This window comes from Prionailurus bengalensis, chromosome A3 (assembly GCF_016509475.1).
Source record: "Prionailurus bengalensis isolate Pbe53 chromosome A3, Fcat_Pben_1.1_paternal_pri, whole genome shotgun sequence".
Classification (NCBI taxonomy): Eukaryota; Metazoa; Chordata; class Mammalia; order Carnivora; family Felidae; genus Prionailurus; species Prionailurus bengalensis.
Genome location: NC_057354.1, coordinates 45,123,417 through 45,147,586, shown reverse-complemented (window position 1 = coordinate 45,147,586; position 24,170 = coordinate 45,123,417). Strand labels below are relative to the sequence as shown.

The window sequence follows — 24,170 nt, the reverse complement described above, 5'->3', positions numbered from 1 at the left end:
TCCACAGACAGGAATTGGTTGCCCTGATGCTTCCATGGAAGCTCTTGCATTCAGCTACAAGCCAGAACGTGTGTCTTCAACAAGAGAAACTGTCTCAAAGACCCATGGAAAAGGGACTATGCAAGGGACCTTAGAGCGTAGGCTTCTGGTAGCATTGACAAAGTAACATTGAGACCATACCAGTGGACTGAACAAGGAGTCACAAATCTCCAATGGGCAAACTGATGGGCTCATGAAACTGCTAATCCAAGACCAAGCAGAACAAAAATTAATTACATGGTACTAAATGAATTAATGAAGGATAATTACATCATTTGTTTAAAATATTGCTCCTGGATTTAAGGAACCACTTTATTTTTGCTTCTGTTTTTAAAATGTTTATTTATTTATTTTGAGAGAGAGAGAGAGAGAGAAAGAGAAAGGCAGAGAGAGACAGGGAGAGGGAAAATCCCAAGCAGGCTCCATGCTCAGCGCAGAGCCCTATGTGGGGCTCGATCTTACCTTGATCAGGTGAGACCATCACCTGAGGTGAAATCAAGAGTTGCATGCTTAATTGACTGAGCCACCCAGGTGCCCCTTTATTTTTCCTTCTTAAGCTATTTTTAACTTACAAAATTTAGTAGATTATACCTTTGAAAACATTTATCTTTTTCTCCCTCCCTCATCCCTCTAGAATTTGTTAACTTATTGAATATTCTAATTTTCATGGCAATACAATAATCTTCAAAGGTTCAATAAGAATCTTTCCTCTTTGTAAACAAGACATAATTGGAAACATTGGTTATATGACCAAGGCTTTGACTGAAATGTCATATTTAAGAATGACATGTATAGAATCAAATACAACTAGACAGTTTTAAGGAAATAAGGTTGATTTTACAGAGCTAATGCTCATAAAGCCCTCTTAGGTATTTGGCACCTGGATTATAAAGTTTCCAGCATTACAGGTGAGTAAGAAAAGATATTTTGGATATTCTTCAGGAAAAAAGAAATTCACCCAAATCTATAGGTACTTCAACTGAAACGTGGTGGTGACTTCTTGGCTTGGCATTCTAGCCTCAAGAAGCACTTAAAGGTCTAACTTTCTTATAAAATTCTAGCAAAGCAGGCTCTCTACTTCTCCCAAGTCAAAAAGATGCATCTTTTTCTGCAATGCCAGCAGCACTCCTAAGACACAATGGTGAAGATTAGAGAAAACAGATTTCTCAGCCATTTTGGGTGCCTGGTTGCCAGAGCTCTTTTCAACTCTGGCAAAGTGGATATTATCACCATCAATGACTCTTTCATTGACTTCAATTACAAAGCCTACATGTTGCAGTATGATTCTATCAATGGCTAGTTCAATGGTACAATCTGATTAGCATTAAAAAACCAGTAGAACCTTCCATATTTTCTCATTGAAACCCTAACCCTTTCCCCGCTGTTAAATTGGTATACACATCTTTATATCTGGCTATTCGATATATCTGGCTATAGAGCATTTCTGCATGCAAAATAAACTTTTCTCCGGTCAACCTGCCAATTGTCAATAAATTTGCAGGTCCCTGACCACTCAAACTTCAGTTGGTAGAGAAAAAGTTTTTCTTCTCAACAAATACTTTTTATATCAAACAAGAAAAATAAACAAATTAATCAAGCAACTAGAATAGGAACATCAAAACAAATCCAAAAAATTTTAAGAAAAAGGTCATAGAAATAAAAGCAAATAAATTTTTTGAAATAAATTCAAAAAGAAGGCCACAGACTTGGTAGATAAATCTAATTTATCTTTGAAAAGATAAATCTAACAAAATAAATCTAACAAAATCTTTGAAAAGATAAATCAAACAAAAGAAGCTAATTTTTTTTAACTTTATTTGAGAGAGAGAGAGAGCACACACGTGCAAGTAGGGGAGGGGCAGAGAGAGAGGGAAACAGAATTCCAATCAGTCTCCATGCTGTCAGTGCAGAGCATGACATGGGGCTTGATCCCCCTAACTGTGAGATCATGATCTTAGCTGAAACCAAGAGTCAGATGCTTAATGGACTGAGCCACCCAGGTGCCCCAAGATTCTTTTTTTTTTTAAAGAGAGGGCAAAAAAGCAAAGGGGAAGAAGGAACTATAACCAGGTACAGTAGAGAAGAGATTACAGGTGAAGCTCCAGACTGGGCACGTGGAAGCTGGGTCCATGTAGATCTCAAGTGTCCTAGTTAGAGGTGACAGTAGTGCCCACCAGGGTGAAGTCTAGTTTGGTTACAAGCAGAGTCAGTAACAATTTCCCTGCAATGGACCACATAGTAGCCATTACTGGAGGCTAAAGACAGACAGTGCACAGGACCGACTCACTGGGAAACCCGGAGCGTTATCTACCCAAGGAGACATCTGCAGCAATGGCAGATGCTTGCTGGGAAGCTGGGCAGAGTGAAGCTAAAAGTCTATGAGGGGGTTAAAATAGCATCAGTGAAGCTGTAGATTCCAAGTGAGAATCAGGACAGAATCAATATAAAGGTCAGGAATGGAGAAATTATTATAGATCTCTGCACTGACTGGAATAAGCTAAAATAATTTTAATTTTTTACCTACAAGAGTCACTTTAATCAAGTGATCAAAGTGACCACACATCATCAGTAATGGGACAGACTGAAAGTGTGTAATACCAGAATGGATGCAATGAGAACCCAGTCCCTTCTCTGATAGTCCTGCCAAGAGTACAGAACTTGAATCTCATTGGGAGGAGACATCAGACAAACACAAATTCAAGGAAAAACTACAGAAGCATGGGCCTATCATCTTCAAAAGGACATCGTATTCAAGGAAAGACGGAGGAACTGTCCTAAAATGAAAGATAACAGGGCAAGTAAATGCAGTTCGTCATTCTGGACTGGATCTTTCCACTGTAAAGGGTATTACTGGGACAGATGAAGAAACCTGAATGAGGTTCGTGACCTGTGGATTAGTTGGAGGTAACATATTCAAGGAATTCTTTGATACTGATGGATGTTTAGGTTTGTAAAGGAGACTGTCCCTCTGTAGGAAACACACACTAAAGTATTCACAAGTGGCTCCATAGGACGTCAGCATCTTATTTTCAGATAGTTCAGGAAGAAAAAAAGTACCTGCAACTTCTATGTAAATTTAAGATTGTTTTTCCATTTTAAAAAATAGAGGGGGGAAATAAAAGCATTGCCCTAGTGTTATTTCTGTGACTCCATTAATTTCGTTGTTTTAATTCATTACCTCCCAGTGCTCTTCATAGCACATGTCTCTTAGGTAGTTTTACTCACAGATCTATTCGTTTTGCATTGATTTTTTTTCACAATAAATTATATCATAACCATTCTCTTCACTCTTTGTAACCTTTTAAAATGTTGCTGCACAGGCATCCCATGGATAGCCACAAGTTTAGCCATCTCTCTCTTGTGGGAGATTTGTTTTTTTTTTTTTAATTTATTGATTTATATATCATTTTATGTGTTCCTTTTTAGTATTATGATTAAGCTTAGTGAATAGTATTGGATACGTATCTCCTTACAGATTTAGGGTTATTTCTTCAGACTTGCTACAGCTGAAATCAAAGAATAGAAACCATTTCTACACTGTATTGTATCAGCTAACCTTCATGTCTGTCAGAAACTCATAGTGCTAGTTACCAAAGTCCTTGCCCAGGACGAAGCATCTTAATTACAAGACATACCTATAACTAAGTACACAAAAAGGGGGAGAAACAGATCTTGGGTTTTAACGTGCCTTTCAGTTTTAGGGAAGCTGAATATTTTCTCATATTTACTATAAATAATACTTTTTGCATAGTTTTGTGATTTATGTTTTTCTTTTCTCTAAAATATTTCAAGAATGAAATAAGCACTCAATAAGAAAAAGAAGTCTTTTTCCACATAGAGTTAGATGTATTATAGAAACAAAACCAAGTAAATATAAATAAGTTATTTACAATTTAATAATAATTATTATATATAATATAGAATATTATATAAGTATATGTCTATACACACATACACACACACACATATACATATAAAATTTCCTAGGCCCAAGATGGAATTGCTCCTGCCTGAGGTGCCCCCATCAGCTAGCTAACTGAAACTTCTATAACCTTCGTGTTCCTGTTAAGTGTTCCACTTGACCACAGAGGCAGTATATGCAGTCAATCAGTCTCCAAAAGCCAAACCAACTGTGGGCCTTCTCGCCCCAAACAAGGCTAACTGTGTGGCCCCAGCCCATCAGATCTATTTTGTTTTTCTTTTCCTTGTTCCTTACTGTTTATTCTATAAAAGCTTCTGCCCTATTTTACAGTTCTCCAAAAGGGGACAATCCACTTCATGAAGTGTCAAATTAACTTTGTCTTCTTTAATCATTTTTAATAGTATATATGTATGTGTGTATATATATATATGTACATACACACTGAATATACATATACATAACTGTATTCCAATAATTTTTAAATCTTTGTATATGAAATGATGCTTTTCTAGAAAAATCTAATCTCCTAAAGTTGATTCAAAAGAAATAGAAAATCTGAATTTACTACTATCTTTGAGGGGGAAATGGAACATTGTCAAAGATAAACCTCAAGTGGGAGTCAGCTTCCAGAAGGACTGTTTCAGGTTTTCCACTAAACTAGCTATGTATTCCTGAAAACACCAAAGCCACAGCAATATGCGGTGGAGAAAAGGCTTGCAAACCAGTAGCAAAATAACTGTCTTCGCATTGGGTTTAGAATTAGTACATTTCCCTTTGTTTGTTGTCATGGGCAAAGACTGTGATTTTTAGTAATTGCTTCCTTAGTTGCTTTGCTCAGATTAAATTTGGTCCATGATACTTTAAGAGTCGTCAAAAACCCTGTGTAAACAGACACAGAACTCACAGTGACCCCAGTGCAATGGGTGCAGCCCACCGGCAGCCAATTTAATCAAGGGGGAATTCAGAGTATTCACCGCAAGCAATTGATTTTCAAGAGAAAAGTCAGCAGGATCAAACAGCCTGTTGGGATGAAAATCCCCTGAATCACCCCTATCACCGTGTTTTCTAGCAACTAACTCCTGACTCCATATAGTGTAATAGCCAAATTACTATAATTATCCTGCAACACAAGTGGCATATCAACATTATTTTAAACGTGGATTTTTTTGCATAATCTTTCATTATTATCATTCATCCTCCCATTTGGAAATGGCAAACAACAACAAACTGTGATCTACCCCCGAAAGAAAAAAGGTCACCAAAGAGAACAAATAAAAGGGCTATTTACATGTGAATATACTAACAGAGATGTGTTTTACAGTCAAATACACTCTTGAAATTCATTAAATGCCTTCTCCCCTGCATCATAAATATGGGCAAAACAGACATCACCTACTGAGAAAATAATCCCAGCACATAATGATCATAACGAACATAAATAAAGCCACTTTTCTTTCAAAGACCGCAAGGCCCTATATGAAAATGTGTTTGCATTTCCACCATCATGAAATGAATCTGACTGGCGGTGAGCATGCCAGTCATAATACAAGTCCTTCCCAGTGCTGAAGAGGAGGGTATGAATGCAGTGCCCAGTCATCTTGCTCTCTGCAAAATAACATTCTTAACTGGGTGCCATCATTTGTTGCTGCTGTTTCTAAAGGCATTCAAAAGGACACAGAAACCAGTATTTGAATTAAGATGAAAAATCAGCAACAGATTTTGTTAAGTACAGTTGACCCTTGAACAACAGGGGTTTGAATTGCATGGGTCTATGTATACGTGGTTCATATATATATATATATATATATATATATATATATATAATATTGCACAGTGCTTATAAATATATTTTCTCTTCCTTACATTTATTTATTTATTTTAATGTTTATTTATTTTTGAAAGAGAGAAAGACAATCGTAGTGTAAGCAGGGAAGGGGCAGAGAGAGAGGGAGACACAGAATCTGAAGCAGGCTCTAGGCTCTGAGCTGACAGCACAGAGTCCGATGCGGGGCTTGAACTCATGAACTGCGAGATCTGATATGAGCCAAAGTAGGACACTCAAATGATTGAGACACCTGGTGCCCTTCTTCCTTACGATTTTAATACTTTGTTTTCTCCTGCTTACTTTATTGTAAGAATCTGGTATATAATACACACAACATGCAAACTATGTGTTTATTGACTATTTATGTGATTGGAAAGGCTTCTGGTCAACAGTAAGGTATTAGTAGCTACATTTCTGGAGAATCAAAAGTTTTCCCTGGAGGAGCAGACAGAGCCTCTAACCACCATGTCATTCAAGGGTCAGCTGTAATCAAAAGGCTTGCCAAGCAAGACTTTTAAGTCAGTGTTCCTGACAATAAAACTGGGCTTCAAGTTTGGATCATCTTCTTCCTGGTGTGTTACCAGTCCAGGGGCTCCACCTTAAGAACCCCTGTAAGAGTATATGCTGTCAACCTTGGAGATAATCACATGAGCTGGGCATAAGTCTGCTATTATATATCTGTATTATCAACATCTCTATCAAAGCATCAGAACTCACATGGTTAACTGTAGAAAACCAAAGTTGGTAAGAGTGTCTAAAGCTTTGAAAAAATGTAATTTTGTTACCTTCATATATCAAACACATATTAAGTGGTTAAAAAAAGACAAAAGTCGGTTGTGATAAATATGAATTGGTATATCAAGCTTTGTATGAGCATCAAGTAGAACAGACTTTGCTGCCATTATCTGGATTATTGCCATAGCTTATAGTCTTGGCCGGGGACTTGGCCTTATAGACTTGGCTCCAGGGAACTATTAACATAGGACCCTAAGTGTTATGGCTGAATTGTGTCCCCACAAATTTCATATACTTTAGTATTCACCCCCAGTACCTCAGAATGTGACTATATTTGAAGATAGTGTCTTTAAAGAGATAGTTAAAGTAAAATGAGGTCCTATAGGTGGGCCCTAATCCAACATGACTGGAGTCCTTATAAGAAAATTGGGACACAAACAGGAACAAAGGGATGAAGATGTAGAGACATGGGGAAAAGACACAGCATCTACAAGCCAAGGAGACAGGTCATAGAAGAAACTAACCTTGCCTACGTCTTGGTCTTGGTTGGACTTCTAGTTTCCAGAACTGTGAGAAAATTAATTTCTAATGTTTAAGATCTCCAGTCTGTGGTACTTTGTTAGGACAGCCCCAGCAAACTAATACAGTCCTAGTGGGTCACTAAATAACTACAGAATGTATTGGGTGTTTAAATACTGTTCTGAAATATATAATGCAAATATTTTGGCAGGAATACTGCTATGCTCTAAACATAAGTGTTTCATCCATTTTGGGAATCCATGTTAAAAGAAAAATAAAGTAAAATAGAAGGCAACCCAAGCATATGAAATGGAACATTAGGAAGAGAAGCTAAAAGGCTATTTGATACACCATGAAGATTTGATTTAGCCATTGTTTCTTAGCTTTGGCACTGGAAACTGGTTTCAGGTATTTCCTCCTCCTATAGAGAGAATCTCAGGTAAGTCTAATGAAAAGAAATTTAAATAAGACATAAAGAAACAGGGATGCCTGAGTGGTACAGTCAGCTAAGTGTTCAATTCTTGATCTCGGCTCAGGTCATGATCTCATGGTTTGTGAGTTCAAGCCCAGCATCAGGCTGTGCACTGATGGCCCAGAGCCTACTTGGGATTCTGTATCCTCTTCTCTCTGCCCTTCCCCCACTTGTGTGCACATGTGTATGCTCTCTCTCAAAATAAATAAATTAATTAAAAAATATTTTTTAAAAGACATAAAGAAACATTTCCTAGCATTTCCTAAATATTTTTAAAACATTTAAAAGGTGAGGTGCCTGGGTGGCTTAGTCAGCTAAGCATCTGACTCTTGATCTCAGGGTCATGAGTTCAAACTCAACATTGAGCTCTATGCTAGGCATGGAGCCTACTTAATAGCAACAACAAAAAACTTAAGACAACATTGCTATGTTTTATATGCAGATGTTATGAAAATCATATTTTGAAGGGCCTTTTAAATATAAAGTAGGCAACACTCTTGCTGGGTAGTTTGGTTACAAGGGGCTACACAGATTATTCTTTTGAAAGGCCACAAATCTGCTATATACAACTAAGTTTCTCCCTGCCAAGAGCATATCAGTTCCACAGAGATTTGGTCCAGTGGGCCCTGGGTGCATAATGAGATTCACAGATCTGAACCTCGCAAGGGTTCTTTCATTTTTTTTCAAAATTTCATTTTTTAAAAGCAATCTATACACCCAAGGTGGAGCTCAAACTTAACAACACTGAGATCAAGAGTCACATGCTCTTCCACTTGAGCCAGCCGGGCATCTCTCATAAGGGTTCTTTCAAAACAGAGACTCCTGCTCCCCAGGTCACACCAGCCTACATGACAAACAAAAGTTTGGCCTTCTGCTTATTTATTTATTTTTTTTAATTTTAACTAGTAAATGTGGCAATGCCAATACAGCTGTGGAAATGCAGGCTGTGCCCTATTTTGCTTTATGCGTCACCAAGAAGACTGCCACCTCAATTCTGATCCAAAGTTTTTACTGTAACGATGCAGTGAATAAAAGACACAGCTTGATTTTCAAATGCTGGGCAGGGCCAGTGGTGGGGCCAACTGGAAAATAATATTGTTTTGAGCCATTTTATTGTTACTGAAAGAAAATACATGTAAGCTATCAGGCATATACAATGTCCTAATGCATGCTCACTAAGCTTTCAGAGAGTCTTATTAGCATTTGGGGGGAATCTTAAATTTCATTTAGTACAGTTTCTCACACAAGAAGAAAACCTTTTTGTAAACACCTATGACTGTTTCTTTATGAATGCGTCCAATATTGGGGGAGCTTGCTACTCCTAAACTATGATTTTCAGTAAACAAACAAACTTTTACTAGAGTTTCCTCATATTGGGAGAAAATCTGCTCCTTAGACTTTGTTCCTATGGTCCCAGTTTAGTCCCAAGGTTTAGTACATAAAAACCAAAATTTACAAGTACGTGTAATAGGTTATACAAGCAAAATGAGCAGCTGAGAAATGGACACATATACAAGCTATTCAAGTAAAATGCAAATCGAATGTGCATGGTTAAACTTTTCAGAACCAACAGAAACTTGTGATACCACTGAAGTAAGGACTGGGAGGCTGATTATAATGTATGTAAGCCTCTAAACAGGGAGGGCCACTATACTAACTTAAGAATGTTGAGACTTGACATTAACCTGCTGAGAAGGGTTGAGGTTGGTGTGATACTGCAAGTTTCACAGCTGGTGGGGAAAGAGTAGACCTTGGGTCAAGGATTCGAGAACAAGTGCTTTATTTCGGGAGGTGATTCCAGGAAGCACCAGTAGGGTGGTAAGGAAGAGAGAAAGGGAAGAAAAGGCAGTTAGTAAACACATGTCATTACACAGATTACCACTGTGGAATGCTGGAACTGAATCCCATGGAACAACTCTGGGAAACAGTATAAAACTAACGTCTCAGAGTTATCCCACCTGAGAAATGAGAGAACTGGGGTATTTATACCCCAACTCCTGGCAGTTGTATAAAAATAAATGTTTCCACAGCTGGTGGGAAAAGACTAGACAAGCAGTGTCCTGGTGTGGATTACCTCAGAAGCAGACCTTGAGTCAAGGATTCCATATAATTATTTACTTGGAAGTTGAATGAGAAAAGAGGTACAGGGGGTAGGGATGTAAGACAGGGAAGCAGAAGCTGCTCCAGGAGTGCTAATTCCCTGGCACTTCCAGCCTGCCTCTTGCATGGGGCAGAGTGGCCTCCCACAGTTCTGGCAAATCCTACAGACACACAGGTGAAGACTGCAGCACATGGAAGTTGTCCAGAGCATAATCACACACACATGCACGCACACACACACACACACACACACACACCCCTGAGGTAAATGGATGGGCCACTGAGAACTCATTAAAGTGATAACTCATTACATAATGTGTTAAAGTGAAGAAAACTGATCATGTATCCAGTGTCATAGACACACCATTGGAGTTTACAGTCAAAGCCATCCAAGATAAAAAGACACCTTGCCAAGGAGAGTGCGCTAGGGCTGGGTTCTGGGTCCATCTGCCCCTGATGAGCTTTAAAACCTTGCATGAGCTTGGACAGGTATAAAAAGGAAACACTGTCACCCGTCCTAGTCTCCTATGTCAAGTTATGGGGATAAAATGAGATAATATATTTGACAATCCTTTGAAAAGTAAAAAGTACTCAACAAAATATGACATATAAGGCACAATGATGTGTGCTCATTTGAAACAAGAATTTTAGTTCATATTTTAGAGAAATTATATTTCTTTTAACTTGAGACTTTCATCAGAAAAACAATGAACACTATAGATCATAGCACATTTAGAATTTTCTCTGGAGCCTCATTCTTTGTTGTTGTTGAAGGATGATGGCAGCAAAATGTGTTGATGACTCTTTTCTTACATATAATAAGCTGCTGATGATTTGTGAATCCATCCCTGAGTTATTTGGAAGCCTATAATAATGCTCCCTGATGACAATTTCATAATCATCTTTGTATCAGTGAACATAAAGCTGGATTTTCAAAAATAAACAAGGTGCAGAAGATAACAAGAGAAGTTTTCCTCTTTCTTTTAGATAAATAAATTTAAGTAAAAATATTGAAGGTGGTAGAGAGGAGTAGGACTTCCTTTAGCTTCCATCTCTCTGTGGGCTTTATGGTGTATGTTTTAAAGTCCAGGGTTTGGGGCACCTGGGTGGCTCAGTCGGTTAAGCGTCTGACTTCGGCAGAGGTCATGATCTTGCGGTTTGTGGGGTCAAACCCTGCATCCAGCTCTGTGCTGACAGCTCAGACCCTGGAGCCTGCTTTAGATTCTGTGTCTCCCTCTCTCTCTGCCCCTCCCCCACTCACACTTTTTGTCTCTCTCTCTCTCTCTCTCTCTCTCTCTCTCTGTCAAAAATAAATAAATATTAAAAAAAAAAAGTCTGGGGTTCAGCCTAAATTTTAAATTTTGTTCTCCCCATAAACTTTCTAAAATAAGAATTTTTCATTCATTCTATGTATAGAATATCGGTAGCCTCAGGGCTATTCAGGAAAACACTAGAAAGGACTTTATCTTTTTAACCTGTTTTTTATAACAATAATAGTCACAGGCAGACATAAAAACAACAAATTTTTTTGAGGATTTACTCTGCTTGGCACTGAGCTAAGCACATAATGTAGATTCTAACATTTAATCCTCCCAACAACTTTTTAGGTTAGATACTACTTATATCTCCATTTTATAAATGAAAAAATGGAGCTATAAAGCCTATTTAATGCTGCCTTTGAGAAGAATTTATGCACTTGAAGGTGACAGACAACTTATGGTTCAGCATTGTCTCATGCAGCAAAGTTCATCAGAACACTCCAGTATCTCTTTGCTGAGAAGCACAGGCAAGCCAGCCTTCACTATTAAAAAATAATGGTCTCAAATCTTTCTTTTGGGAAGAGTGTTGTTGTCAGTACAAAGAGGAAACACCTCTCCATCTGTGGCTCTGTAAGTTCTCTGTAATGAGTGTGAACATTCAGATAAGCTCCATACATCCATGTGCTTGGTTTCCCATTGAGGGCAAAAGATCAGCCAGAGAGACAACTGCCATTGTTGTACACTGACAAGTCCTTTGCCACCACCGTGTTCTTCTTCCTATTTTTAAACAATCTTAGTATCATCTTTCAGACATGACAAAGCAGAGCAATTCAAAATGCCCTGATTTTAATCTTGGAAGACTCAAGTAGGTGAAAGTCCAGTTGCAAAGAAATAACTATCACTAACAATGATGGTCAACATTTACTGAGCACTGAGTCTGCTCAAGAGAGAGTAAAGCCCTTGACATGAGTAATCTCAGTGAAACTTCACAACTCACCTATGTGGAAAGTATTAATATTATTCCTATTTTACAAAGGAAGAAACCCAGGCTTAGAGAAATGAATTAACATACTCTGCATCTATCTGATTTAAGAATGGAAACACTTTACCTGCAAAGATACCCAAAGATGCAGCAAGACCTCATCAAAATACCGAAGTCTGAGATTATTTAACTTTACTTCGTGAAGAACTTGATACAACAATATTTTAAAATCATTTTAAATCATATGGCTTGGGGCGCCCAAGTGGCCCAGTCGGTTAAGCGTCTGACTTTGGCTCATGTCATGATCTTGCGATCTGTGAGTTCAAGCCCTGCGCCGGGCTCTGTGCTGATAGCTCAGAGCCTGGAGCCTGCTTCAGATTCTGTGTCTCTCTCTCTGCCCCTCCCCCACTCATGCTCTGTTTCTCTCTGTCTCAAAAATAAATACACGTTAAAAAAATTAAATCATATGGCTAGAAATAATTTAAGCAAGTTAAAAATGACTACTTGCAATAGACCCATAATATATAATAGTTTGTCAAAGACACAAACACAAAAGCACTGATGGGTGGGATTAAAACTTAAAAGCATATGGAACTTCTCAAGTTATTGACTTGAAAAAAACATTATATTTTGGCGTGTGTGTGTGTGTGTGTGTGTAAAATGCTGAAATACTACCAATTATTTCACAACAAACATTCTGAATTTAGGGAACCTTAAGCTATAGGGCCATCATGTCAAACTATACCTGTGCACTTCCGACCATCTGTGCTCACAGATATGTGCACTGGATTTCATTAACCATGGGAACCATACCTTAAAGGGGACTGGAAAAGGAGATATCAAAGAAGCCATCTAGTCCCATCACTCATCAAAAGGCACAGTTGTGTAGAAGGCATGGATTTAATTCCTGACCCGTTCCTGTGATAGCCACTGTACCTTCACTTCCTTCAGTGCTTAGCTCTGGAGGTGGTTGCAGAACATCATCAGGATGTGGAACGCAGAGTCCATGGAAGGGCCCCAAGTCAAAGCACTCATGAAGAAGCTGCATGTTCACTCTTGAGCACACACTCATGAACCCGACAGCTACACCTTCCACCTGAAACATCCAAAACATCTCATTACTCTATCAGACTGCAAATGAATTCTCATCATGAAACTGCCATGAGCCCACAGCACGTCGGGACAGTCGGTAACTTGGCAGGCACTTTGAAATATTTAAGGAAGCGAGAAGTATCTTTCTTTAGAAGCTCTAGTGTCTAGAACAATGCATGGCCCCCACAATGTGCTCCAAAAAACGTCCAATGAATGACCACTGTGGACAATCGTAGAATGGATACGTAACTTCAGGAAGTTGCTAGAGTTCTTGAGGGAAAGAACATGTACCCTCTTTGCCCAGGGAGTGCCCCCAACCTGCCCCATATCCTTTTTATTATGCCACTGCAAGCCCAGCCTTCCTGTCCACTTTCTTCCCCTCCACAATGCACAGTCTTGGTAAGATTAGCCATTGTTCCAGTGTGCATACAATTGACCCTTGATTTAGAGATGTTCATAGTCACCTACTCTTTATCAGACTGGAACTTTGATTTTCTTGAATTTATTCATTTATTTGGCTGGATGGTCTCATGGGGAGGAGACTCGAGGCCAGAGGTTTGGTAGGGATGTTTAAGTGAGGTAAACTTGCAACACTGGTTCACCGTGTGGGTCTGATTTGCAAATACATCACCTCCTAGCATCCTAACAGATAACTAGTTCTGAACCTTGGTTTCATGATTTTAGACCTCTGATAAGGAGTATACAGATGGGAAGATAAGTGTGACAATGTGATATAACAAGAAATACATATTTGGTCTTCATCCCTGGTTCCTGGCACAAAGCCCCTAAAACACTTGTAATTTCCTGAGAGAAGGGTCTTTTGTTTTTCCTAATAAGCTCCTTTCAGTAATACCTGTTTATGCTAATGAGGTGACTCCTGGAGACCAGGAGCTGATTGTCAGAAAAAACAAGTATGTGATTGATTACAGGGTTGGAACTTTCAGCCCCACCCTCTGACCTCTGGAGAGGGGACAGTGGCTCCAGATTGAGTTCAGTCACCAATGGCCAATGGTATATATAATCAATCATTAAGGGAACCACCATAAAAACCCCTACACAATGGGAATCAGGAGTTTCTGAGCTGGTGAACACATAGAAGTGCTGGGAGTTGACATACCCAGAGATGACATAGAAACTCAGGGCTCTTTCCCCTGCACCTTGCTGTATGCGTCTCTTCCATCTGGCTGTTCCTGAGCTGTATCCTTTATAACAAACTGGAAATAGTAAGTAAAGTCTTTCCCTGAGTTCTTTGAGCCATTCTAGCAAATTACTGACCCCAAGGAAGGGGGTGTGGGAACCCCTAATTAATAGCCAGACAGTTAGAAGTCCAGGTGACACCCCGGGACTTGTGACTGGCATCTGAAGTGGAGGCAGTCTTGCGGGCCTGAGACCTTACCCCGTGAGGTCCACACCAACTCCACATAATGTCAGAATTGAATTATAGGACACCCACTCAGTATCAGGGAGATGAAAAATTGGTTGGTGTAAGCAAAACCCTACATATTTGGTATTAGAAGTGTTATGAGTCGAGAAAACAAGTTATCTCCTTTTTACAAAATTCTTTAAAATGTTTATTCAGTTTTTGAGAGAGAGACAGCACGAGTAGGGGAGGGGCAGAGAGAGAGGGAGACACGGAATCCAAAGCAGGCTCCAGGCTCTGAGTTGTCAGCACAGAGCCCAATACAAGGCTCAAACCCACAAACTAACTGCGAGATCATGACCTGAGCAGAAGTCAGCCCCTTAACCGACTGAGCCACCCAGGTGCCCTGAGAAAACAAGTTATCTCCTAATGAGTAATTAGCTGATCTGCACCTATTATTGGTACTGATACAAATTAAAGAAATTTAATTCTATCACAGTCTGCATTGACAGATATATGTGACTGAAATTCTTTATGAGGTCCCTTCAATAATTCTGAATGTCATACTTCCCTGCAAGAAAAGCATTTAAAATTTTAAAAGAAAACAAGAGAGAATGCATAGTTCTTTACTTAACTAATCCTTCTATGATAATTATTGTGTTTTATATATATATATATACATACACACACATACATAAACATATATATATCAAATTGCCATGTTTTACGTCTTAAACTTATACAATGTTATGTATCAATTATATCTCAATAAAATTAGAAAAAAGAGAAAACTAAATTGTACATAAATAACTCCTCCTATTAACTATAACGTGGGTTTTAAGCAAATTCTGGTTGACTGATGAGACTGACAGGTCTTGTAGAAACCAGCATTATTGGTCCTACCCTTCAAGCACTTAGGCTGTATTTCTTGAGACAACCATTCCAGGCAGGAAGCAGAAGAACTCATCATAGGCATTCCCTAGTCCCAAGAATGTAGCATCTTCCCATAAATGTCAGTCAGAAAAAATGGTTAATATTTTAATCTACTGAAGCACAAAATTAAGCTACAATAATGCTCAGTCTTCTACATGACGCACAGAAAAAATTAGGCATTAAACTATTTGTTCTCAAATGTGTCTTCTAGTTGAAAGTCATTTGTTTTCAAACATGTGTTTGAAAAATAAATGTGACTGCCTTTGTTTTCTCCCTAATGCTGAAATACAAGAGAAATTCTTAAAAATTAATTTTTCCATGCATACTCCTTTCTTTAGAGCCGCCCCCCCACCCCCCACAATGATACTAGCTGTACAAGGCTGGATTTACACAGCTGTCTTATAAAGCCATCGACACTTTAATAAAAGTCCAAAATAAACATTTTAATTTTTTTTCACAAATAACAAGTGATTGTTTGTCTTGTTTGCACTCATGAACAAAGGCTGCGTAGCCACAGTTGTCTGGCTTCTCTGTAATTTTAGGCCCAAGACTCAGCAGACGCTGATTAACCAATCCATCTACCATATGTGCAGAAAGAGACGGCCAGCCTCACTCTCGGCAGGGAAAATTGGCATCCATCTTGGTTCACATGGAGATGTCCTTCTAATCTACAGCCACGCTGGCGCAACGAAACTTCGATGGCCTAAAATACCTTTCGCTGGCTTCACGGCGAGCTGCATGTGCATGATAAGAATGTATTATTTATAAGACTGCTGTTAGTAATGAGCTATTACACTAATGGCTCATTGTGTTTGGAATTTGATTTCAAATGGCATGGATCACACATTCTGATGAAAATGAGAAAAAACATGTTTTGCCATTAGGAACAAAGATGTAACGTTCTCCAACTCTACAACCTGTTATATTCCCATCATTCATCCCGGGTTGTGACAATTCACAAAAGTTCATAATTATGAACCACGACCGAGCAAGGACATATTGTGGAAATGTCTTCTCTTTCCTTTGAGTTTCTTTCAAATAACTAGTCAGATTTGATAAACACCATTCTCAAATATGAATTTGTGGGAGTATTCAAATGCATCTTTGTGAGTGTGTGTTTTCTGGAAAAATAGATTCAGCGAACTTTCTTTACTTGAACCATGAAAAGCCATTGATTATTGACTGCTATCAATCCTCCAGGTGACAGAGGTTACTTTCCACCACAAAGGTGTCTTCAATTATCTCATACGAAGGGAGAAAAACTGAAAGTTTTGTTTATTGTTTTTGTTTTTCCTGTGAGGATATACACGATGATACATTAAGCTCTGACTGCTAGAAACTCCAATGTGCAATGGCCTTCTCTTCACAAGCAAGTCCATTAGAGACATGTGTGCACTGTACCATTCATGCTTGCTTCTAGAAAGCCCTATGGTCACTCATCCCTTTTGGGTGACAGTACTTCAGAGGGAGGGTGCCCTTACTGTGACCACTGCCAGCTTTGATCTCCTCTGCCTGATGCCAACGGCAGGGCTGAGCTGGCAGGCTCTGCCCACCTGCAGGTCAGTGGCGCCTACTCGGACCACTGCTGTCCATGCTGTGGATGATGCCAAAGCAGACGTTCTGCCCATCTGTCTCTAGGAGCCGCCCTTGGCCTCCAACCACCCTTCCCTGAAATCTCAGTTTGGAGTAAACACCAGATGTCAAGGTAAGCCAGGATAAAGTTATGAAAGGCAACTTGCAGCAAAGTGAACTTAAAACTCCTCAAAAGTAGCTAGCAAGCCAAAGAAAGCTGCACAGTTAAAAACCTTTAGTCTAGAGTTTCCTACATGGCACAACCATAGCTCTCAGGTATTCTATGCACATGGCCTGTAACCACCATGGGCTGGTGTGGAAAGAGACAGACTTGATGCACTCTGTTCTATTAACTCTAGTCAATTGTAGTCACACACAAACATGCTGTGCTGCTCGTAAATTCTCAATTAGCAATCGGGGGCAAAAGCCCCAATTTATCATTTGCCAATCTCTGTGGTGCAAATATTCCCATGGTGGCCAATTTTTAAAATGTTTTCTCTTCCTTCCTTCCTTCCTTCCTTCCTTCCTTCCTTCCTTCCTTCCTTCCTCTCTCTTTCTTTTGAGAGGGGGGGAGAGAGAGAGATGGGGAGGGGCAGAGAGAGAATCCCAAGCAGGCTCCACACTATCATTGTAGAGCCTGATGTGGAGCTCGAATTCTCAACTGTGAGATCACGACCTAAGCTGAAATCAAGAGCTGGATGCTTAACCAACTGAGCCACCCAGGCACCGTCCCACCCCCACCCCCGCCTCCATTGTGGCCAATTTTAAGCCACCAATGTGATGTCACTGAACAGGAAGTTGGGAAAAGATGCTCAGTAGCCACTATTATATAGTATTTCTACCAGAGAGACCCTAGACATAAGTAATCTCAAGACCAAAAATAATAAAATAATTAGGAAGTGGTGAGTGTTGAGTAGTTATTAACTTTGTTTTTTAGTGTAACTTATTACATTGCAAGTTTATATAATTTAATTTTTAATAATGCCTGTGTTTAACAACCAGTTTAAAAAGTTCTTGAAGATTTAACACTTGGCTCTTGTAAGCCAGAATGAACTAGTTCCCATATACCACTGCCTGCAGGGCCAGCAGAAGGAGGTCCAGGTGGTTGGGAGAAGGGTCCAGGAAGCAGGTGGGCAGGGAGTAACAGCACTAATCTTGAACTCAGAAAAGCTTAAGACACCAGATATGGCTCAGTAGAGACTAGGGATGTGCTCCCAGATCCTAGCCTGGCTTCCTCCTTGTGAGAGTCCTGCTTCTGCCCTTCCATTTAAAGATCGAGGTCCATGGTCTAATCTCCACAGAACATGAAGTGTCTGATGTCTGATATAACATGGCCTCTTAGCAACTGGGCTGGACTCCATTTGCCTCTTTAGAGACACCGAAGGATCCTTGCAGGGTTGGGACTGCAGTTTTCAGCCTGAAACTTTGCTCTGATGTTTACATGCACTGCAAATGTGTGACATGTGACTAGAGAGGGAAAGAATGTGGGGGTAGTTGCTGCAGCTGCTCTTCACAAGCCCTAACACAAATCAACAAGAGCCAAAGTATGGAAAGAGCCCAAATGTCCATCAACTGATGAATGGATGAAGAAGATGTGGTTTATATATACAGTGGAATACTACTTGGCGATGAGAAAGAATGAAATCTGGCCATTTGCAGCAATGTGGATGGAGCTGGAGAGTGCTATGCTAAGTGAAATAAGTCAGGCAGAGAAAGACAGATACCATATGCTTTCACTCATATGTGGATCTTGAGAAGCTTAACAGAAGACCATAGGGGAAGGGAAGGGGGAAAAAATAGTTTCAAACAGAGAGGGAGACAAATCATAAGAGACTCTTTTTTTTTTATTTATTTAAAAAAAATTTTTTTTAACGTTTATTTATTTTTGGGACAGAGAGAGACAGAGCATGAACGGGGGAGGGGCAGAGAGAGAGGGAGACACAGAATCGGAAGCAGGATCCAGGCTCTGAGCCATCAGCCCAGAGCCTGACATGGGGCTCGAACTCACGGACCATGAGATTGTGACCTGAGCCGAAGTCGGACGCTCAACCGACTGAGCCACCCAGGCGCCCCCATAATAGACTCTTAAATACAGAGAACAAACTAAGGGTTCACAGGGAGGTGCTGGGTGGGTGATGGGCATGGAGGAGGGCATTTGTTGGGATGAGCACTGGTGTTGCATGTAAGTGATGAATCATGGGAATCTACTCCTGAGGCCAAGAGCACACTGTATACACTGTATCTTAGCTAACTTGACAATAAATTATATTAAAAACAACAACAACAACAACAACAACAAAGCAAATTATTTGGGTTGAAACTGGTACCTTAAAACCAAAGAATTAAAAGCCTTCTCCAGAGTGATGTCACCATCACAGTGGCATAAGGATGTCCATCATTTTTGTCCCCAAGCTCAACAGCAAACACTTGGCATCCGTCCATGAACAAAAGGGCCTTTGAGGGAGCTCTGGGATCCAGCACCATACCCCAGGGACCTGGAAGAGTCTTGCCCACTGTGCATGAGGAAATAGGCAGACAGACCTCGGTGTTCACTGTGAACCCTGTGAACTGCGAACTGGCTCCAGCCCATCTTGGCCATGGTCCAGAAGCCCTTGGAGAATAGGGACTTAGACAATCACTTACAGAGGAGAGAGTCTTTGTAAAAGCACAATTTCCAGAGAAGTTCCAGGACTCCACTGAAGCAAAAAAGTATGAGTTTGGATGTGCCGGAGTGAAAAAGAGGAACAGTTTGACCTTACCCATGTCACCCATCCCCCAATGAGGCACAGCTTAGGGGCATTAAAGATCTTCCTTGGCCCATGGTTTATCCAGTGAGAAAAAGGGAGTAAGTGTGAGTAAGCACCCAGCCTCCCCAGCTGTGTGGGATGCTTCCAAAGGGGCTCATTTCTCTTTCACCTCATCCAGAGTACTTAATCGGGAGCTCCATGACTGGGGTGGGTTGGGGGGCAGAAAGAGGCTGGGGAGAGCAGCAAATAGTACTCTTGGAGGGCAATAAAGAGACACGGTTCCTAACTGCACTGTGAATTCCATCAAGAAGCCTGCCCACAAACTTCTGGGAACACCCTTCCTGCAAAACCCCTCAACTGGCTCACAAGCACTCCCAGCTCCCCTTGTGCCTCACCCACATGTCATCCCACCCCGTGGCCAGTTCCTGTGCATGCTCCTGACAGCACCATGAGCAGACATTAGCAGATGGCTGGTGAGGACCACAGAAAAGCAGTCATATCTGTGGCCAGAGAGAGACGACAAACTTGAGCTGCTACCTTTGGCAAAGTAAAAGAAAGACTGTCAGCACTCGAGCCTGGTACTTTGCAAGATCCAGAAAATGCATACAAACTTAAGAAATGTGCCACAAAAGGGAGCAAGATGGGTGGAGCAGATGTATCCATAGAAGATCTAAGAACCCCTCAGGATCTCTAGCAGGGCTGACAGAGGTATGTCTCCTCTGAAGAAAGCAAACACTGGAGGAGGTAACCACTACTTAAAATGTGAAAACAGTAATGCAAAACTCCAAGAAACATGAGAAAATCAAGAAAGTGACATCACCAAAGGATCACAATAATTTTCCTGAACCAAACTCAAAGACATGGAGGTCTCTACCTTACCAGATAAAGAATTCAAAATAGCTGTTTTAAGGAAACTCAAAGAGCAGCAAAAAAAGAAATCAAAACACAAAAAGAGAATTCAATGAAGTCAGGAAAATGATACACAAACAAAATAAGAAGTTTAACAAAGAGACAGAAATCATAGAAAAGAACCAAACAAACTCTAGAGCTGGAGAATGAAACAAAGAAAAGAAAATATGCAACAGAGATCATCAGCACCAGACTTGGCGAAGGAGAGGAAAGAACCCATGAGATTGAAGACAGGATCTCTGAAATTATCAGTTCAGAGAAAAACAAAGAAAAAAGAATGAAAGAAAAAAGAAAAGCCTATATAATCTGTAGGATATCATTAAAGGGACCAATTGGCAAATCACTTCAGTTCTAGAAGGAGAAAGAGGGAGAGGGGACAGAAAGATTTTTTAAGAAGTGATGGCTGAAAACATGCCAAATTTGAGTAAAGACTTGGATATCCATAATAAACCTCTCAAAAATCAAAGACAAAGATGTAGCAAGAGATAAAAAGCTTATAACTTACAAGGAAACCCCCATAAAGCTACCAGAGGACTTCTTAGCAGAAGCCTTACAGCCAGGGGAGAGGGAGATGATATATTAAAAGTGCTGAAAGAAAAAAAAAACTGCCAACCAGAATACTTTACCTTCAAAGCTGTCCTTCAGAAATGAAGGCTAAAAGGAGACTTATTCAGATGGACAAAACATGAGGGAGTTCACCACTAGACCTGCTTTATAACAATACTGAAAGGAGTTCTTCAAAGCTGAAATGAACATGAATTAGTTGCATGAAACCATATGGAAATAAACAACACACTGGTAAAAGTAAGTATGTTGTCAAATTCAGAATACTCATACTGTAATATAGTGGAATGTGAACCATTTAACTCCAGTAAAAAGGTTAAAGGAGAAAGTATTAAAACTAATTATAGCTCTAATAATTTATTAACGAATATACAATATACACACATACAGCTGGCAAACAGACACATGAAAAGATGTCCAACCTCACTAGTCATCAGGGAACAACAAATCAAAACCACAGTGAACTATCTCTTTATACCTGTCAGAATGGCTAGAATCAAAAAGACAAGTAAAAATAGGGGGACAAAACAGAAGAGACTCATAAATATGGAGAACAAACTGAGGGTTACTGGAGGGGTTGCGGGAGGGGGGATGGGCTAAATGGGTAAGGGGCACTAAGGAATCTACTCCTGAAATCATTGTTGCACCATATGCTAATTTGGATGTAAATTTAAAAAAATAAAAAATTAACATTAAAAAAAAAGAAGAAATAACAAGTGTCAGTGAGGATGTGGAGAAAAAGGAGCCCTCGTGCACTGTTGACACAAGTGCAGATTGGTACAGCCACCAAAGAAAACAGTATGGAGGTTCCTCAAAAAATGAAAAACAGAAATACCATATGATCCAGTAATTCCACTACTGAGCATTTACCCAAAGAAAATGAAAACACTAATTCAAAAAGATGTATGCATCACTACGTTTATTACAGCATTATTTATAACAGCCAAGGTATGGAAGAAACCTGAGTGTCCATCAATAGACAAATGGATAAAGAATATATGTTATATATACATACAATGGAATATTACTCCGCCACAAAAAAGAATGAGATCTTGCCATTTGTGACATGGATGAAACTAGAGATTATATTATGCTAAGTGAAATAAGTCAGACAGACAAAGATAAATATTGTACAATTTCACTTAAATGTGGAATCTAAAAAACAAGATAAATGAATAAACAAACAAAAAGCAAAAACAGACCCATAAATACAGACAACAAACTGATGGTTGCCAGAGTGGGGGTAATGAACAAAATGGGTGAAGGGGAGTGGGAGGTACAGGCTTCCAGTTATGGAATGATTTAGACATAGGGATAAAAGGTACAGCCAGGGAATATACATCAATGGTATTATGATACCATAGTATGGTGACAGATGATAACTACACTTACTGTCACCATAGCATAACATACAGACTTGTCCAATCATTATGTTGCACACCTGAAACTAATGTAACATGTGTCAACTATACTTCAATTTAAAAAAATGAGTACACAATGTAAAAAGAGGTAAGCTGTGATATCAAAAACATAAAGTGGGGGAGTTAAAGGGTAAAGTGTTACATATGATCAAAGTTAAGTTGTTAATAATGTAAAATATACTGCTAGAGCCAGGAGGCATTTTAGGTAAGTCTCATGGTAACCACAAAGCAAAAACCTATGGTAGATTCACAAAAGACAAACAAAAGGGAATCTAAGTGTATCACTACAAAAATTCATCAACTTATAAAGGAAGACAGCAAGAGAGAAAGAAAGGAACAAGGATACTACCAAAAAAAAAAAAAAGCCAGAAAATAGTCAAGAAGATGCATCAGTAAGTCCTTAAGCTATCAATGATTACTCGAAATATAAATGAATTGTAGTCTCCAATCAAAAGACATAAAGTGGTTGAATGAATAAGAAAGACTCAACTACATGCTGCCTAAAAGAGACTCACTTCAGCTTTAAGAAAACATGCAGGCTCAAAGTGAAAAGAAGGAAAAAGATATTCCATGCAAGTGGAAACCAAGAGAGACCAGGGGTAGCTATACTTACACCAGACAAAAAGACTTTATGCCAAAAAAGAGTAACAAGAGACCAAGAAGGTCATTATATAAATGATAAAGGGGTCAATTTATCAAGAAGATATAACAATCATACATATATAAAAACTCAACATCAGACCACCTAAACATATTACGTGAATACTAAAAGATAAGAAGGGGAAAATAGGTGACAATAATAACAGTAGGGGACTTCAACACCCCCACTTTCAAAAATGGATGGAACATCCGGACAGAAAATCTACAAGGAAATGTTGGACTTAAACAATACTTTAGCCCAATGGACCTAACAGACATGCACAGAACATGCCATCCAACAGCAGCAGAATATACATTCTTCTCCAGCACACACAGAACATTCTTCAGGATTGATGATCATAAGTTAGTTCACAAAACAAGTCTTAGCACATTTAAGAAGACTGAAATCATACCAAGTATCTTTTCTGACCACATGTTATAAAACTAAAAGTCTGTAGCATTTTGGACAATTCACAAATAAGTAGAAATAAAAAAACAAAACGAAACATTCCTGAACAACCATGTAGTTGTTCCAAAGAACAAGTTAAAAAGGAAATAAAAAATATCTTCAAACAAACAAAAATGGAAAGACAATATACCAAAACCTATCGGATGTTGAAAAAGCCATTCTAGGAGGTAGATTTATAGCAATAAATGGCTATATCAAGAAAAAAAGATTGCAAATAATTAAATTTACACCTCAAGGAACTTGGAAAAGGAGATCAAATTAAGTCCAAAGTTAGTAGAAGGTAGGAAATACAAAGATCAGAGCAGAAATAAATGAAATAGGCTAGAAAACAGTAGAAGATTTCAATGAAACTAAGAGTTGATTTTTGAAAAGTTAAACAAAATTGACAAACCTTCAGCTAGACTAAGAAAAAAAAAAGAGGACTCAAAGTCAGAAATGAGGGGCACATAGGTGGCTCAGTTTGTTAAGTGTCCTACTCTTGATTTCAGCTCAGCTCATGATCTCACAGTTCATGGGTTTGAGCCCCACATCAGACTCTGCACTGACAGTGTGGATCCTGCTTGGGATTCTCTCTTTCTCTCCCTCTCTTCCTGCCCCCTTTCCACCTGTGT

General features: G+C 39.3%; 1 protein-coding gene across 2 annotated transcripts in view; it reads right to left on the bottom strand.

Moving 5' to 3' along the window:
- The window catches only part of CFAP61 (cilia and flagella associated protein 61), a 285,028-nt gene that overhangs the window by 216,065 nt on the left and 44,793 nt on the right, over positions 1-24,170 (bottom strand). For both annotated transcript variants that reach the window (XM_043602984.1, XM_043602985.1), the window contains exon 8: positions 12,790-12,949. In XM_043602984.1, coding sequence (XP_043458919.1) covers positions 12,790-12,949 — 160 coding nt within the window. The remainder of the gene's footprint in view (positions 1-12,789; positions 12,950-24,170) is intronic.